At 41.3% G+C, this 14905-nt stretch overlaps 2 protein-coding genes across 2 annotated transcripts; one reads left to right on the top strand and one right to left on the bottom strand.

The window, feature by feature from the left end:
* Positions 1-131: 131 nt before the first annotated feature.
* LOC123086395 (L-aminoadipate-semialdehyde dehydrogenase-phosphopantetheinyl transferase) lies at positions 132-2573 on the bottom strand. Its single transcript, XM_044508156.1, has 5 exons — positions 2383-2573; positions 2070-2202; positions 1660-1898; positions 749-920; positions 132-578 (listed from the first exon to the last, which is right to left on the bottom strand). The coding sequence occupies exons 1-5, from the start codon at positions 2511-2513 to the stop codon at positions 423-425; spliced, it is 831 nt and encodes a 276-aa protein (XP_044364091.1). The 5' UTR covers positions 2514-2573; the 3' UTR covers positions 132-422.
* A 5973-nt stretch (positions 2574-8546) lies between these two features.
* On the top strand, positions 8547-14542 carry LOC123086393 (protein ZINC INDUCED FACILITATOR-LIKE 1). Its single transcript, XM_044508154.1, has 17 exons — positions 8547-8827; positions 9282-9322; positions 9791-9851; positions 9975-10077; positions 10200-10302; positions 10383-10436; positions 10525-10587; positions 10675-10724; positions 10804-10879; positions 11564-11764; positions 12380-12467; positions 12880-12965; positions 13054-13161; positions 13388-13432; positions 13523-13611; positions 14067-14110; positions 14280-14542. The coding sequence occupies exons 1-17, from the start codon at positions 8671-8673 to the stop codon at positions 14381-14383; spliced, it is 1473 nt and encodes a 490-aa protein (XP_044364089.1). The 5' UTR covers positions 8547-8670; the 3' UTR covers positions 14384-14542.
* The last annotated feature ends 363 nt before the right edge of the window (positions 14543-14905 follow it).

Raw genomic sequence — 14905 nt, 5'->3', positions numbered from 1 at the left:
ACAAATCTACAATATATGCAGCTCTCATCGTAAACCAGATTATTATAGCATGTAAACCCTTCCAAAATTGTGATTTCCTTTTGCCATAAATTGGAAAAAAAATCCTGATAGATCATCCTGCGCAAAAGCTCTGAGCATAAATCATGCATCCTTGTTCTGAATAAAAATTGGCCTACATTTAGCAGGCATTCATCTATCTTTCTAGTTTCAAGTTTTTTTTATCAAATCCTGACACCTTCTTCATGTATATGTCATCTCTTGATTATCTACTTATTTGACACCTTCAAGTATATATGTCATCTCTTGATTCATTCGTGAAGTGGTATGCAACTGGGAATCAATAAGCCTAAGGCGTTTCATCTCTTGATATAATCCTGCACTCATATGTTACTGCACTATGTAAGAAATCTAGCCAGCTAAGACTATAATTGTGTAAGTTGCTCCGCTGTCTGTAGCGTGAAAGTTTCATCTGGTATCTCTAGTGCAGCATAAAATTCTTCGTCCTCAACAACCACATCAGACAATGTTGTCTTGAAGCTGTGTGTAGCATCCTCCGGATGCCCTTTCGCTATGGACGCCTGCAATTGCATTTGTAATGGTAAGTAACCTGTCACAAGAACTAACCTGCAAGAGCATATCCCTACTCCACGCTTTGTAAAGAACATATAACAGATTTATATCACCAGATCGATTTTGAATTGGATTTCTATCTGTGCAAAGAATATGATGTGAACAAATCCATACATACCAAATGCATTTCATCAAGCTTGAAAAGGCAGAACCTCCATTTCCTAGACTCTATCCCGTCAATGTAGACAGAGATGTTACTCCATTCAACATGGTGGAATTCCAAGCGATGCAGCCCAAATCCAACCCCAGCGCCTACAGCTTTAACAAATGCTTCTTTGAGACACCAGTACCTACAAAAGACGAACAATTTAAAGCCTGGTATGGCGAGGGCATTTGCAGGTGTCCCTTTTCTTTACCGTTGGTTCAGTGCGATTTCAATCTCCAACGGGCGGCAGTCAATCGGAGGAAGAAGAAGGCTAGTATGTTTTTCAATGTAATGTACTGGTTGTTTTCTTTGATAATTATCAAATCTAAGATGCACTTTGGCTGTCTTTCTTCCAAAAGAAAGACAAACAATTTATACTATGCAGACCATCAAAGCATGGAGATGATATCAACTAACATAGCTGCTAACATACACTTCTTACAAAAGCAGAACCACATCCTTGGTAGTGTTTGAAGCGTACTTATTTCAAAATCTTAAAACTATTTATTTTAGTAAAAAAAATCTCCTTCCACATTGTTGGCAAAACCCAGAGATTTGTTTTTGCTAAAATATTAAAAATTAGGACTCAAGCCTCACGCAGCTGAATGGGTTGTTAAACACTGCAGCATCTATGAACTTGAGTGCAGCAATGATAACTTTTAGGACATGGGAGTACAGGTACTTGGTTAGGTTTCAGCAGAAATTCATAAGTAGTAGCATTGATCTACTACTCTTTTATTGTGCTTTTTTCGTGGTGATTCTAGAACTAGCTCATAGTCTTCTGAATTATCCATCAGGGTAGAGGGCCCGACACTCAACCACAACTCTGGATGCTGATTCTCTGTACATTATTGTCTATCAGAAAGCTCCCAACAAATAATTACCTGTAGAACTCTGTTAACATCTCAATGGAACCGGCAGCACGATCAATGCAGTTCCACTCATGGTCTGTGAGGTACGAAGAGAAGTTCTTAAGGAATTCTACGGTGGTTTCTCCCTGAGGCTTAGAGATACACACAATATCAAGGCCAACAAGGCAAAGCAGCTCAGATGCTATGCCGACGTAGTCACCCTGATGCGACGTGTTGAAATTGAAGTTTCTGAAGGCCGGAGGGCCATTCTCCTGCAAGAATGACAAGGGCATATAACTTAATAAGAGGGTGATCCATTGATTGCAGAAGCTATTGGACCTAACAAATGCTCATTTCATCCGTTGATGTAGTTGAGAGTAAGTAAAGGGTAAAGAGTTGTTGTAGTGACGTCGGAATGAAATTGATTGAACAAGCTGCAGTACCAGATACGGCTTCCCTTCAGTTGTTCGGCATATGTCGATTTGGTGGAATGGGATGCCAAGAACACGGTGCACAAGCGAGTACTGGAGCAGCCGGCTGATGAGCGCTCGTTTCCTGTCCTCCTCCTTGACAAACCTGCACCAGCGAGTTGGGTTGAATCCCACAGCAAGATCAATCTCCGAAGGGCATAGTCAGGGGTTTTGATTCGAATTCAACCCTACCAATTCCATGGGTTTTTTTCTTATCCATCTCCGAAGGGCATAGTTAAGAGGGCAAGGAAGCATGGGGGGGAGTTGAATTGGAGGGAGAGTTTACCTGGCGATGGCATGGCGGTGGTGCGGCGGCAGGAGGGCAGCCGCGGCTTGGAACTGCGTCGGGGAGGGGCGCCAGCGGGCGACGTCGACGAGCCACCTCCGCCGCACCCCGCCGCTGTGCTCCTCCTCCATCTCATTATTTTCTGGTAACTTCTCCCGAGGTGAGATGGCGGGGCCAGGGCGCCGGCGCCGGCACCCCCACCTCTAGACAAGTGGAGTGTCACGACCAAGTCTGCCACCGACAAGCAGGGCCCACCACCAACCGGTGCTGGAGGCCCGTCAGGAAGGACTAGGCACACACTCAAAGGCCGGCCCATGTACGCAACGGTCAGCAGCTTTGATGAGGGGGGCAGCTCTCAAGGAGGCGACCAAGAACAGATATCTCTTTTCTCTTCTCTCTTTCTCTCTGCACCTGCGTGTGCCTCTCTCCTTCTTCCTCCTTTTTGATAAGATCTCCTTCTTCCTCCTAGAACCCTAGAATCATCCCCTTCTGATGAATTGGTGTATCGGATCTTGAATGACCGTCTAGTGTGATGCTAAAGTTATTTTTTAGAGAAAAGACATAAACCCGACTTTATAGATAAAGCCACACGGTAGAGTACTAGACAGACCAAACACAAGCGTACCACGTAACCACGTCAGACGGTCAAAAGCCGCAGTTTGCACAACACAGAAGTTCGGAGGCACACATGCCCAAATGTCACAGAAGAAGGCGCGCAGGCCAACAACCTACTGCAAAACATGGATAACCCAAAAACCTAGGAGGAATTAGCGGTGGCAGGAGAGGACATCAGATTGGCAGGCGCCCACACTTTGTTGATCAACTCCTCCATACCGTCCAGATCCGCTGGCTTAGTCAATAATTTCCACTGCTGCAAGAAGATACATTTTAAACAGGACATCAGCCGGTTTGTTAGGAAAAACACCCTCAATAGTGAATTTATTCCTAGTAGTCCACAAAGACCAGCAAAGAGCACCCAACCCAGCCCAAAACAGCCTCTTAGACAGACCCTGGATGTTGCCAGCTAATAGTCGAAGGTATGAGAAAGAGGTGGGATCCCAAGAAACATTCGGCCAAGAACAAACACAACCTCGGACCAGTTTGGCCAACGGACAGCCAAAGAAGATATGATTGGTGTTTTCTAGAGTAGAGCATAGAGAACAAAAAGCCAAACCAGGACCATTCCTCTTGCGAATCTGGTCCGCCGAAGGCAATCGACCTCTAAAGGCCTGCCATAGAAAAAATCTTAATCTTAGGGGGGATCATGGCTGCCCAAATATGCTTGAACTTAGATATGGGGGAGCCGGCAATAATCCTGAAATAAAGAGATGTGATCGAAAATCTCCCAGAGGCCACATGGGGCCAGACCACCGAATCCTCCTCCTCCGAGAGGGAAGGGAACAAGGCAGCAAGCCGGTGCCAGTCCTCCAACTCTATAGGAGAAAGAGATCTCCGGAGACCCAGATCCCAGTTATTACGAGAGAGCTCAGAGATTGAGATATCAGGATTGAAAACAGTAGGAAAACAAAACCAGAAAAGAAGAGGCTAAAGGAGCATCGCTAGACCACTAGTCCAACTAGAAGCGAGTCGAAGCACCGTTCCTCACAACAAACTTGACGTGATCACGAAACACGCCCCTAACTCTGATTCAGTGTCTCCAAAACTGGGACCCACGAGACGCAGAAGGAAACATGGGGCTACCGGAAGGGAAGTACTTAGCTTTCAAAAGATCAAACCGAAGAGTGCCAGGGGAACCTGTCATTATCCTCCACCACCATTTAACGATGAGGCATTTGTTCATAACAGAAGGATTCAAAATCCCAAGCCCCCCCAAGGCTTTTAGGTCTACAAATGATCTTCCATTTGACAAACCTGTATTTGCGTTTGTTATCCGAAGAGTTCCAAAAAAAGACACCCCTATGCTTGTCAAAACCCGCATGTGTACCCTTAGATAACATGAAGAAGCCCATGATGAACAAAGGAAGGGAGGAGAGGCACGCATTAATGAGACATACTTTCCCGACCGAGGTATTATGTCTATCATGCCACGACATTACTATGTTGCCTACTTTGGAAACCAAAGACTTGAATTCCTTTGCACACAGATGTAAAGGAGAGATTGGCGTACCTAGGTACTTTAAGGGGAAGGAACCAAGCGAACAATTTAGGAGTTGTGCCACCCTCAAGGCCTCAGCTGCATCAACCCCAGTCAGAATCACCTCACTTTTTGAAAAATTAATTTTGAGCCCCGACAAAGCTTCAAAACATAATAGGATAAACTTAAGATTGGCAAGACAAGCCTCGTTCAGCTCCACCAAGATAATTGTGTCATTAGCATATTGGAGGTGAGTAATGCCCCGTGGGAGGAGATGGGATATGACAGGAGATATACGGTCAGACGAAGCGGCACGATCCAGCATGCAAGATAAGGCATCCGCCACAAAATTGAAAAGAATGGGCGAAATCGGGTCACCTTGCCACAGGCCACGACCATTGGTAAAGTACTTGATGATGGAGCCATTCACTGCCACAACAGTGTGTCCACCAGAAACAAGTTGCATCAGCCTATGCACAAACCCAACATCAAACCCTTTGGCATGCAGAACCCGACGGAGAAAATCCCAACTAATAGAATCATATGCCTTCTTGAAATCAAGTTTGAGTATAATAGCATGAGAGCCTCTCCTCCTGAGGCCATGAACGATTTCATGTAAGCATAGAATACCATCCAAAATACCCCTTCCTGTGATAAAAGTGGTTTGGGTAGGACTAATGGTACGATGGGCAACAAGCGACAGCCTTGTCGCCAACCTTTTAGAGGAGAACTTGGCAAACTTATTAATCAGAGCAATAGGGCGGAATTGGGAGATAGAATCAACACCCTTTACTTTGGGAATAAAAGATAAAATAGCGTAGTTAAGACGAGAAATGTCGACAGTCCCTAAACAGAAACCTTGGATGACAGCACAAACCAAAGGACGCAACACCAACCAGAAACGACAAAAGAAAGGGACAGAAAAGCCATCGAGGCCCGAGGCCAAATTCATGTTAGCAGAATTGATAACCAATTCGATCTGATGCACAGAAAGAGGGATCAAAAGCGCCAGGTTTTCCTCCTCCGAGACCCGTCTCTGCTCATCCCAGAGATTGGGCGAGATAACAAAACCGGAAGCGGGAATCATCGTTTGAAAAGCCATGGGTAAAGCGGGAAGCAGCTAACAATCCAACAAATAAATTATGCACGTGCTCCAAAATAAGGCGGGAATCATCAACCCGGATCCCATCAATTACCAGACTATTAATCGAGTACTTACGACGTCGACCATTAGCAATAGCAAAAAAATAAGCACTGAGTGAATCCCCTTTGAGGGTCCAGTTAATCGTGCCACGCTGCTTCCAGTAAACCTCAGCCTGTCGGTGAAGCTGCAAAAGGTTGGCCTCAAGGTCATACCTATGCTGCCAACCAGCAGTCAAGATCCCAGAAGAGTCAGCCTCCGCATCCAGCGTTGACACCTGCCCCAACAGTTCGCGCTTACTTTTAAGAGCCTCGACCGTACGGTTACGGCCCCAACCTTCCAAAATTTACGAAGTTGATACGAGCAAAAATGCCAATCATCCATAGGGCCAAAAGAAAGGATTCTAGAATGTAAGAGGGAAGAGATCTTCTCTTCAACCATATCGTAAAAACCATCGACCAGAAGCCAAGAAGCATTGAACTGAAACATGGAAACTATAGCCGGAGCGGGCACTCCAAGATGAGAGGGGAGTGGTCTGAACCAACATGGGGTAAGGCAGAGAGAGAAGCTCGAGGGAAAATCAAATACCAGGAGAGGAGGAGAAAACACAGTCTAACACCGAGCGGATCGGAAAAGCCTGATGGTTAGACCAAGTAAAACGCACCCCAGTCCTAGGTAGTTCACGAAGGGCACAATCCGCAATAAAATTGTTAAACGCATCACCTAGCGGACACGAAAACTTAGAATTACTCTTCTCAGCAGGGAACCTAAGAAGGTTGAAATCACCCCTAATGACCAGCGGAATGTTACAAGAATCAATCTTAGTGGTGAGTTCATCTAGAAACAGCGGGGTCAACGAATGATCGGCTGGACCGTAAACCACCATAATCTCCCAAAGCATATTGAGATTCTTGTGGAACACCACCATACTAGCCCAAAAGACCCCATGATCGAAAGCAACAAAGTCGAAAAAATCCACCTTCACCCCAATAAGAATGCCACCAGAATGCCCGGACGCCAGGAGACAGCGCCACACAAACCGATCCGCACCAGCAACCGTAGATAACTCCGAATGAGAAAAGGAGGCTTTGAATGTTTCAACAAGGCACACAATATCGATATTATCATCATGCACCAAATCTCGGATTTGGTCACGACGCCCCCTAGCACCGAAACCCCGGATGTTCCCGAACACAGCTTTCATTCAAAAGAAAGGTTTTTGATGCGGAGACTCGACCTGCTCGGGGCCACGCAGGATTTAGATCTAGAAGGCCGCCCCTTTTTTGATGTTGTGGGAGGAGGGCCACCACCCTCCCCCGACCCACCAACCTCACCAACATCCGAGGCCACCTTTTTCCTGGCAGCGGCCTCCTTGGCCCTAGCAATGCCCGCCTGGGCCTCCTCATTCAAACGGATCAGAGAAAGTAAAGAGGCAGGGGACCCAACATTGCAATCAACAGAAACACCAATATTTGAGAGAATATTAAGGAGATGGGAATCAGGCAAAGAAGGAAGCACCAAACGAACGGGGAAAGGGGGGTTGCTAAAGTTAGACCGTCTATAAACAAATTACTGTATGCGCCAATTACATCTTCGGCCACTAGGTGGACACAGTTGCAGAGCTAATGCATAAGAATTGGGTCTAAAATCGAAGTGAGCACAATAATTTGTTCGAAAACCTTTGATAGACAGTGGCAGTGGCGGAGCTACAGCAAGGCCCAAAGGGCCCCGGCCCTCCCAGCTTATGAGATTTTTTTCATGTTATATCTATTGTTGGGCCACAGAACACAACCCCAATAGCTGTTTCTATCAGCCGGCCCGCCCAGCTATTTTGGACAAGCTCCACCACTGGACAGTGGTATGTGCGTGTGCTGCTGCTGGCTTGCATCATACTCCCTTTGTAAAGAAAAATATATAAGTCTGCATGTAAATGCAAGTACTGTAATTTCATCTATTTTCGAACAAAGGCTGAAGTGATTTAAAAATATTGGAGCCGGTTATATTTTATTCTAAGAAGCAGAATGACAGAAGTAAATAAGATTATAAGTCTGCATGCAAATGCAAGTACTGTGATTTTTAACGCTTGAAAAATATTAGGCATGTAAAGATCAAGGGATGGGAGAGAGCATTGTTTGGAAGACGGCACGTGCGACCGACAAGATGCCATATAATGATCGGGATTAGGTGAAATGAGACAGAGAGTATTTCCACAGTCTTGCACATCCCAATCAACGTATAATTACGGTGATGGAGCTAGCTCCTGGGATGAGCCATCCTCTGTTTAATACTCCCTCCGTTCCAAATTATTCGTCACAGAAATAGATGTATCTAGAACTAAAATACATCTAGATATATCCATACCTGCGATAAATAATTCAAAACGGAGGGAGTAGTTGTGTCTTCTAGGTTAAGACAAACCACAACCGATCACATGTATACTTGCGCAGCCCACTCTACAGGTTTTGGGAGAAGAGAGAAAGAAAATATCGATGACCGCCAGCGATCGAGGCAGGCCACCGTTGATGGAGACGGGGGAGAAGGTGGCGGGCGCGCGGTGTAGCATGAGTGGTGCCCGGGAGGCCTCTCAACAAGATTCGAGAACTCGTTTTGTGTTCATGTCGGCATTTATTTTCGTGTGATGATGTGTTTGGAATCGGAAATCCTGGCTATCAAGGAAGGCCTTATGCTGGCCTCACAATAGACATCGTATCGGATTGTGTGGAAGCAGTTAGCTAGGATGGTGCAGAGTACAAAACAAGATTCAAGAACACATACATCGTACAAAACCAGCGGGACATATCAAAGCACTGTTTGGAGAACGGACACGAGAGACTGGCAAGACGCCACGCACGCAGATCGACTAGGATTGTTGCAGATGAAACGACATTAAGAGACCGGTTCCAAGAACAACATTACATGCATGTCTCAATCAACTTGTGCCCACGGTAGTTGAGCACATGCATAAAAACCACCCCTGGCCCTCGGTTGTTAATTGCGCTGTACACACTGATTGAAGCTGAGCTACTGAGCGGCGAGCCTGGATAAAGGATCGATGGCCGGCGGCGAGGCAGCAGCACCGTTGCTGGAGAAGAAGACGGCGGTCTACCGTGAAGGGTGTCCGGGATGCGCCGTGGAGCGGAGGAAGACGCTGAACCCCGGCGTCCCCTACAAGGAATTCTTCCACATCTGGACCATCATCCTCGTCTCATGTATGTATCTACCTAGCTGGTCTAGCTACTTGTTACTTCTGCATCACATCTCTCTCTCTCTCTCTCTCTCTCTCTCTCTCTCTCTCTCTCTCTCTCTCTCTCTCTCTCTCTCTCTCTCTCTCTCTCTCTCTCTCTCTCTCTCTCTCTCTCTCTCTGGAACATATTTGGAATGCTTTGTCCAGCTAAACTGGGTGAGGTCAGGTGATGTGAAGCAGAGCATTTTAAGTCGTAGTTGTTCTGTTTTGGTGCCATCTCAGAAGATCGGTGTGTCAGTTTGGCAGCTTAAGCTACTGCAGTTATCCGTGGCAGAATCAACGAGGAATCAGTTTCTGAAATGTCTGGCTAATGCATTTATGCATGATTTTATCTACCTTTGCTCTATTTTTGTGCCGTCTGATAATTTGAGCATCAATGTAAAAGGTGTATTTTTAACTCTTTGCCCTTCTCATTCTAGGTTTGCCAATATCGTCGCTATTCCCCTTCTTGTATTTCATGGTACGTTTTTCTAATGTAAAAGAAAACCATAACATTTGGGATCAAAAGAATACAAGATTGTGCTTATGGAATTATGTGCCTACATCATTTTTTTAGAATGTGCCTACATCTTTTTTTTGTCTAGACAATAAGCTTTGCATTGTAGGAAATATTAAATATTGAATCTTGAAACTATAAATACGCTCTAGTTTTGTCTACGTACATAGTTTGTGTCTGCATTACATATTCATTTGTCATGTTGTTATTTAGTTCTCCAAGGTTGTAAATTGTAATACGATATGATAGCATTTTACTAACATAAATAGGATGCATCTGCAGTATGGGACAGTGTTTGGTACATTTGTCCTGACTTGGTTATTTATGTTAATAATACTGTAATCATGCATCTATGCAAATGTCGGCCCAACATTATCCATGACCACAGGTAACCTCTGAAAAATATTTTGTGATACTCCTCTCAAATAACAGATACGAGACTTGCACATTGCCAAAACAGTAGAGGACATTGGATTCTATGCTGGGTTTGTAGGTAAGACCCTTACAAATTGTTGGAACTCTGAGTTCCAAGAGTGTTATATTTACAGATAATACAAACGTGTTGTGCACTCTCACTCAGGAAGAATGACTAATGGCCTATTCTGAATCTTTGTAGGTGCCTCCTATATGCTTGGTAGAACTTTAACCTCCACGGCTTGGGGGATGGTAGCAGACCGCATTGGGAGAAAGCCAGTTATTGTGCTTGGAATTTTCTCCGTGTTAGTATACTTCTTCTATGTTTACATAAGAATGAATTTAGGTACTAGCTAGCGGTATTTTGCTTTCACTATATTTTTATCACACATCCAAAATTGATGATGTGAAATTTATAATATCTCAGGTTTCTATTCAGTGCTTTATTCGGACTAAGTGTGCATTACTGGATGGCAATATCTACACGATTTCTTCTTGGTTCTTTGAACGGCATAATTGGACCTATACGAGTATGTTGGTTGTGTGCTCTGAAGTTTTATTTGTCATTTGAACAAGTTAAGGCTGTTTACTTGGCAATTGATCGTTGCAGGCTTATGCTATTGAAGTTTGTCGACCAGAGCACCATGCTATTGCATTATCACTTGTAAATTACACATTATGCTCCAAACATTTTCCATTGTACTCTAATTCTATAATTTAGATAATGCATTCAATTCTTTTTGTATGAATAGGTTAGCACAGCATGGGCAATAGGTCTAATTGTAGGACCAACGATTGGCGGATATCTTGCACAGGTATCCATGGAAACTGTAGTAATACATGAGTTACTGTATCCTATATTAATCAATTCATATTATGTGTTACATTTACTTTTTTGATAGCCTACAGAAAAATATCCAAAGTTATTTCCCGTCGACTCATTATTCGGAAGGTATTTTTTGTTACTGTGAAGTTATTTACCGTCTACTCATTATCCTTCAACTTATTAACTATTGAAATATTTTTTTTAGGTTCCCATATTTCTTACCTTGTCTGTGTATATCAGTCTTCAGCTTTCCTGTTCTAATAAGCTGCATTTGGCTCCCGGTATGTGCCGTTAATCCACAATGTTCTCATTGCTTATACATTTTGCTGCATATGTGCGAACAAAATATTCATTCAATATTCATCACATAAAGATTTTTTTTACAAAGTACTCTAATGTAGGGTCTAAATAATGGGAAGTATCCGATGGTTGTGCACTGATCCGATGGTATGCTAGGATCAGTAGTCCGATGTCTACTCACGTCAAAGATTTTATTGTAATCAAGCTCATCGTTTTACCATTTCAACTTTTATCACCAACTTCTGGGTTCAGTAAATGTCAGGTTATATAACTTATGACTTATTTTTATTTTCCTATGTAGTACTAGTACAAGTATTCTGTGAAAATGTACATTTTGATGCATGTCTCTAGCTGTATAGTTACCAATAATGAATAGTAAGGTTCACCATACATTTTGTGTGCTCCTAAGCTCTTAGCAATTTAACCAAAATATGTGATAAATTTCACAAGATAATGCATAACCACATATTATATTACTTATCACTTGATTCTAGTTTTCCCTTTTTTCACTAGTAAAGTATTCCCTGAAAACAAGGCATACATGCAGCTGATTCGCTAGACCTAAAGGCCTTACTTGGTTTGGTCCTAATTTGATAAGATCCGTTGTGCACTTCATGCTATCTCTAGCTCTTAATAACATAATTATAACATTACATAAATTTCAGGAGACACTACATAACCACAACACTGACGAAAAGGAAGATCAAGCGAGTGAATCTTTGACTGCATTTTTTTCTAATTCAGAAGAGATTGTCGAGCATAATATTACTTCAACAATGAAAAACAATGTATTGAAGAACTGGCCATTGATGTCATCTATTATTCTGTTTTGTATCGTGTCCTTTGATGACATGGCATATTCAGAGGTATTCTTTTAAACGGGTTTGCTTGAAAACTTGTTGTTTCCAATGTCTCGTTTATGGTGTTACTTTAAAACTATATGTTTTCAACAAAAAAATGGTCTCATTGAGCCTCAGATAAACTAATAGCAAACACATGCATAGTGAAAGGCATGATTAATTGTCCATATTGTTTTCTTTGATACATTGACGATAATTATTTTAACAAGTTAGACACGACATGAATAATCACATGTTATGTTATCTAAGCTAGATAAATTTTCTAAATAGTTTGCATTATTTTGTATTAAACACAACTAATAACATTACATACACATCATTTTGTTTCCGCATGAGTTAATTATTTATCATCATTGAAGATCGAGTTGATTAAGCCAAAATACCATTGATACAACAAAATGAATAGTCTCCATACATTTTTTTCAGTATATCTTACTGCTCCTTGCTTTAGTCGCCATGGTCTATAAATCTGTTCAGATTATCCCATTGTAAACTATGTGAAAGAAAAAAAACAAATATTGTCCTTTAGGACATTCCCTTTGTGCCAATAATCAAAGTTAGTGTAGACTAGAAATTTAGTTTCTATCACCTTAACACTTATGTTTCGGATCACATATTTAGATATTCTCCTTATGGGCTGAAAGTGGCAGAAAGTATGGTGGACTAAGTTTCTCGTCTGAGGATGTTGGTCAAGTTCTTGCAATTACAGGTATGGATGTTTGTTCTATATTGTAATGATCTGCATAACCTTAATATGTATCAGTACTTTAGTCCACTTCTTGTTCCTTATTTCATATGGCATCCCTTGTTTGAGTTGATATGCTGGTGGGTAGAGAAACTGAGCAACACACACCATGGTTGGCAAGATCAAGTGAAACAAATTTTAGTTGACAAGAGAAAGAGAAACAATTTTGTACTCACAACTCGAATTGTGTTGTCTCGCGGGTATGAGATTGTTGAATTATGATATGTTGTATGATATGCTGGAGTGTCTTCACTATGATATGAAAATATGCTAGTGCCCCTTACCTTTTATAAGAACTCCTACTTAAAAATAATATTTTTCTAATTTCATACTGCAATACTTGTTTCCCCTAATGATTTCATATGTTCGTGTATAGGTGTTAGCATTCTTGTATACCAAACATTTATTTTCCCCCGTATTATCAGAGTTCTGGGACCAATCAATACTTCTCGTGTTGCGATTGTGAGTTCAAGTTATACATGATTGTATTTCAATGGAAGTTCACTGTTAGTTTGAATTGACTAAATATTGATGTGGACTGATTTTGCAGAGCATGTCTATGGTGCTTCTGTTTACATATGCACCAATCACACATCTTTCAAGACCTTGGTCGTCAATAGCAGTAAACATTGCATCGATTCTTAAAAATAATTTCCTTGTGAGTATCCATATCCTAAATTTTTGTACATCATTTTAAAGAATTTATGAACACCTTGATACATGATTCTTTTCTATCTTTGCAATGACTAATGTGAAGTGTTTTTATAACAACAACCTCCTTTTGTAATTGCTACCTTACCTTGTACAATGATTTTTTTTAAATATATACATCAATTTTTTCTCAGTATTCTTACTAACATTGTCCATTTTCACATACTTATCAGATTACCATTGTTACTAGTTCATTCATTCTTCAGAATAATTCTGTGGTACGTGTCTTCGTATTTTATTCAATTACTATTTTTGTGTAATTGCATTTTCTGCAGCTTTGTAATTGTCTCTATACATGGGACTGACAGACTCAAGATCAAAGAGCAACTGCAAATAGCTTAGCCACCACTTTAATGTCCTTTTGTAAAACATTCGCTCCAGCAGGAGCTGGAATTGTGTAAGTATAAATGCATATTATGTTATCATTTCATAGGAACATAAGCTCTTGGCTTCTATTTTAGAGCGACATGAGATACATTTTCTGATATTTCAACCACCACACATATAATTCCCTTTCAAGGTTCAGATTTCTGGGAAAAACATAAGCCATATCTTTCATCCTTAAATAGGTTTAAACTTTTTTAGATAGGAGAGTTACTATTTACATCAAAGATATAAATATAGTGACCACCAGGGTTAGAACTACATATGTTAAAACTAAATCAAAGTTAGTTTCAATTAGTTTTGACGTGTACTACGAATACAATGTAATCCTAGTGATCAATGTACTTATATCATTGATGGAGATGGCACCAATTTAGTTTTTCTCTAAGATAAATTAATCATCCACAAAAGTGTGTAACATGTAAAGGTTCTAATGTTCACATATTTAATAATTATCTGGTAATGCAGGTTTTCATGGGCACAGAAACGCCAACATGTTTTCTTTTTTCCAGGTAAATTATATGCAAGGAGTGCTTTATCATTTAAACTAATAAATGAACAAATCGATTTGTATAGTTTGTTTTGACGAGTATATGCTTTTATATATAATTAGACAAGTGAGATTCTGAAAACTTCCTATTCTTGTTAACTCCTCTTTTTTTTGGCTTTTGCTATATGTAGGTGACCAGATGTTGTTTTTTCTTTTGGCCGTTGTCGAGCTTGTGGGACTTGTTTGGACATTCAAGCCGTTTCTTGTTGTGCCCGATCAATTTGCTTCAAATTAGCACTTTGGATTTGTACGTACTATTATGAGTGCACGCATGTATCGTACTCTTCTTACAAAACTATATCCGGTATACGCGCTTCGAATTGGGTTGTAATGTAATTACATGGTTAGGATTTTGGAGTAGCTAAAATAAGTAGAAAGCCATTTTCAAGTGCCATTATTATCTCCCTGCAAAAAACAGTGCCATTATTTATTAATTACAGAAAAAATACAATGAATCAAAAGCACCCCTGCTGTCCAATTGTCATGAAGCTTTTTCTTTTGGGAAAATCTACTTTGTATATGTGTGCATGTGTGCACTCTGATGCTGTGGCATCCTAATGATTTTTTTGAGGGAGTAAAGCCACTTTATTCAAAATCCACAGATAGTGGGATACAAATTTGGTCATGCGGCTGGCCAAGCCACACATGACGCCCTTGAGCTAAAGACAAATCAAACTTAGCTAACTTATGAGCTTCGAAATTACATCGACGACTTTCAAAAGTAAAGGTACAAGAGAGTGGTGACGATCTAGAGATA

The sequence above is a fragment of the Triticum aestivum genome, chromosome 4A (genome assembly GCF_018294505.1).
Source record: "Triticum aestivum cultivar Chinese Spring chromosome 4A, IWGSC CS RefSeq v2.1, whole genome shotgun sequence".
NCBI classification, from domain to species: domain Eukaryota; kingdom Viridiplantae; phylum Streptophyta; class Magnoliopsida; order Poales; family Poaceae; genus Triticum; species Triticum aestivum.
The sequence above is the reverse complement of the archived record's forward strand: the minus strand, read 5'-3'. Positions and strand labels throughout refer to the sequence as shown.

Bases quoted from the DNA above. Each gene is read 5' to 3' on its own strand.
- LOC123086395 (XM_044508156.1), bottom strand. From the start codon at position 2,513: ATGGAGGAGGAGCACAGCGGCGGGGTGCGGCGGAGGTGGCTCGTCGAC. The intron at 2,203-2,382 runs GTAAACTCTCCC...TCGCTGGTGCAG, and splicing joins CACCGCCATGCCATCGCCAG to GTTTGTCAAGGAGGAGGACA. The intron at 1,899-2,069 runs GTACTGCAGCTT...TCATTCTTGCAG, and splicing joins CTGAAGGGAAGCCGTATCTG to GAGAATGGCCCTCCGGCCTT.
- LOC123086393 (XM_044508154.1), top strand. From the start codon at position 8,671: ATGGCCGGCGGCGAGGCAGCAGCACCGTTGCTGGAGAAGAAGACGGCG. The intron at 9,323-9,790 runs GTACGTTTTTCT...CTCAAATAACAG, and splicing joins TCCCCTTCTTGTATTTCATG to ATACGAGACTTGCACATTGC. The intron at 12,966-13,053 runs GTGAGTTCAAGT...CTGATTTTGCAG, and splicing joins ATACTTCTCGTGTTGCGATT to AGCATGTCTATGGTGCTTCT.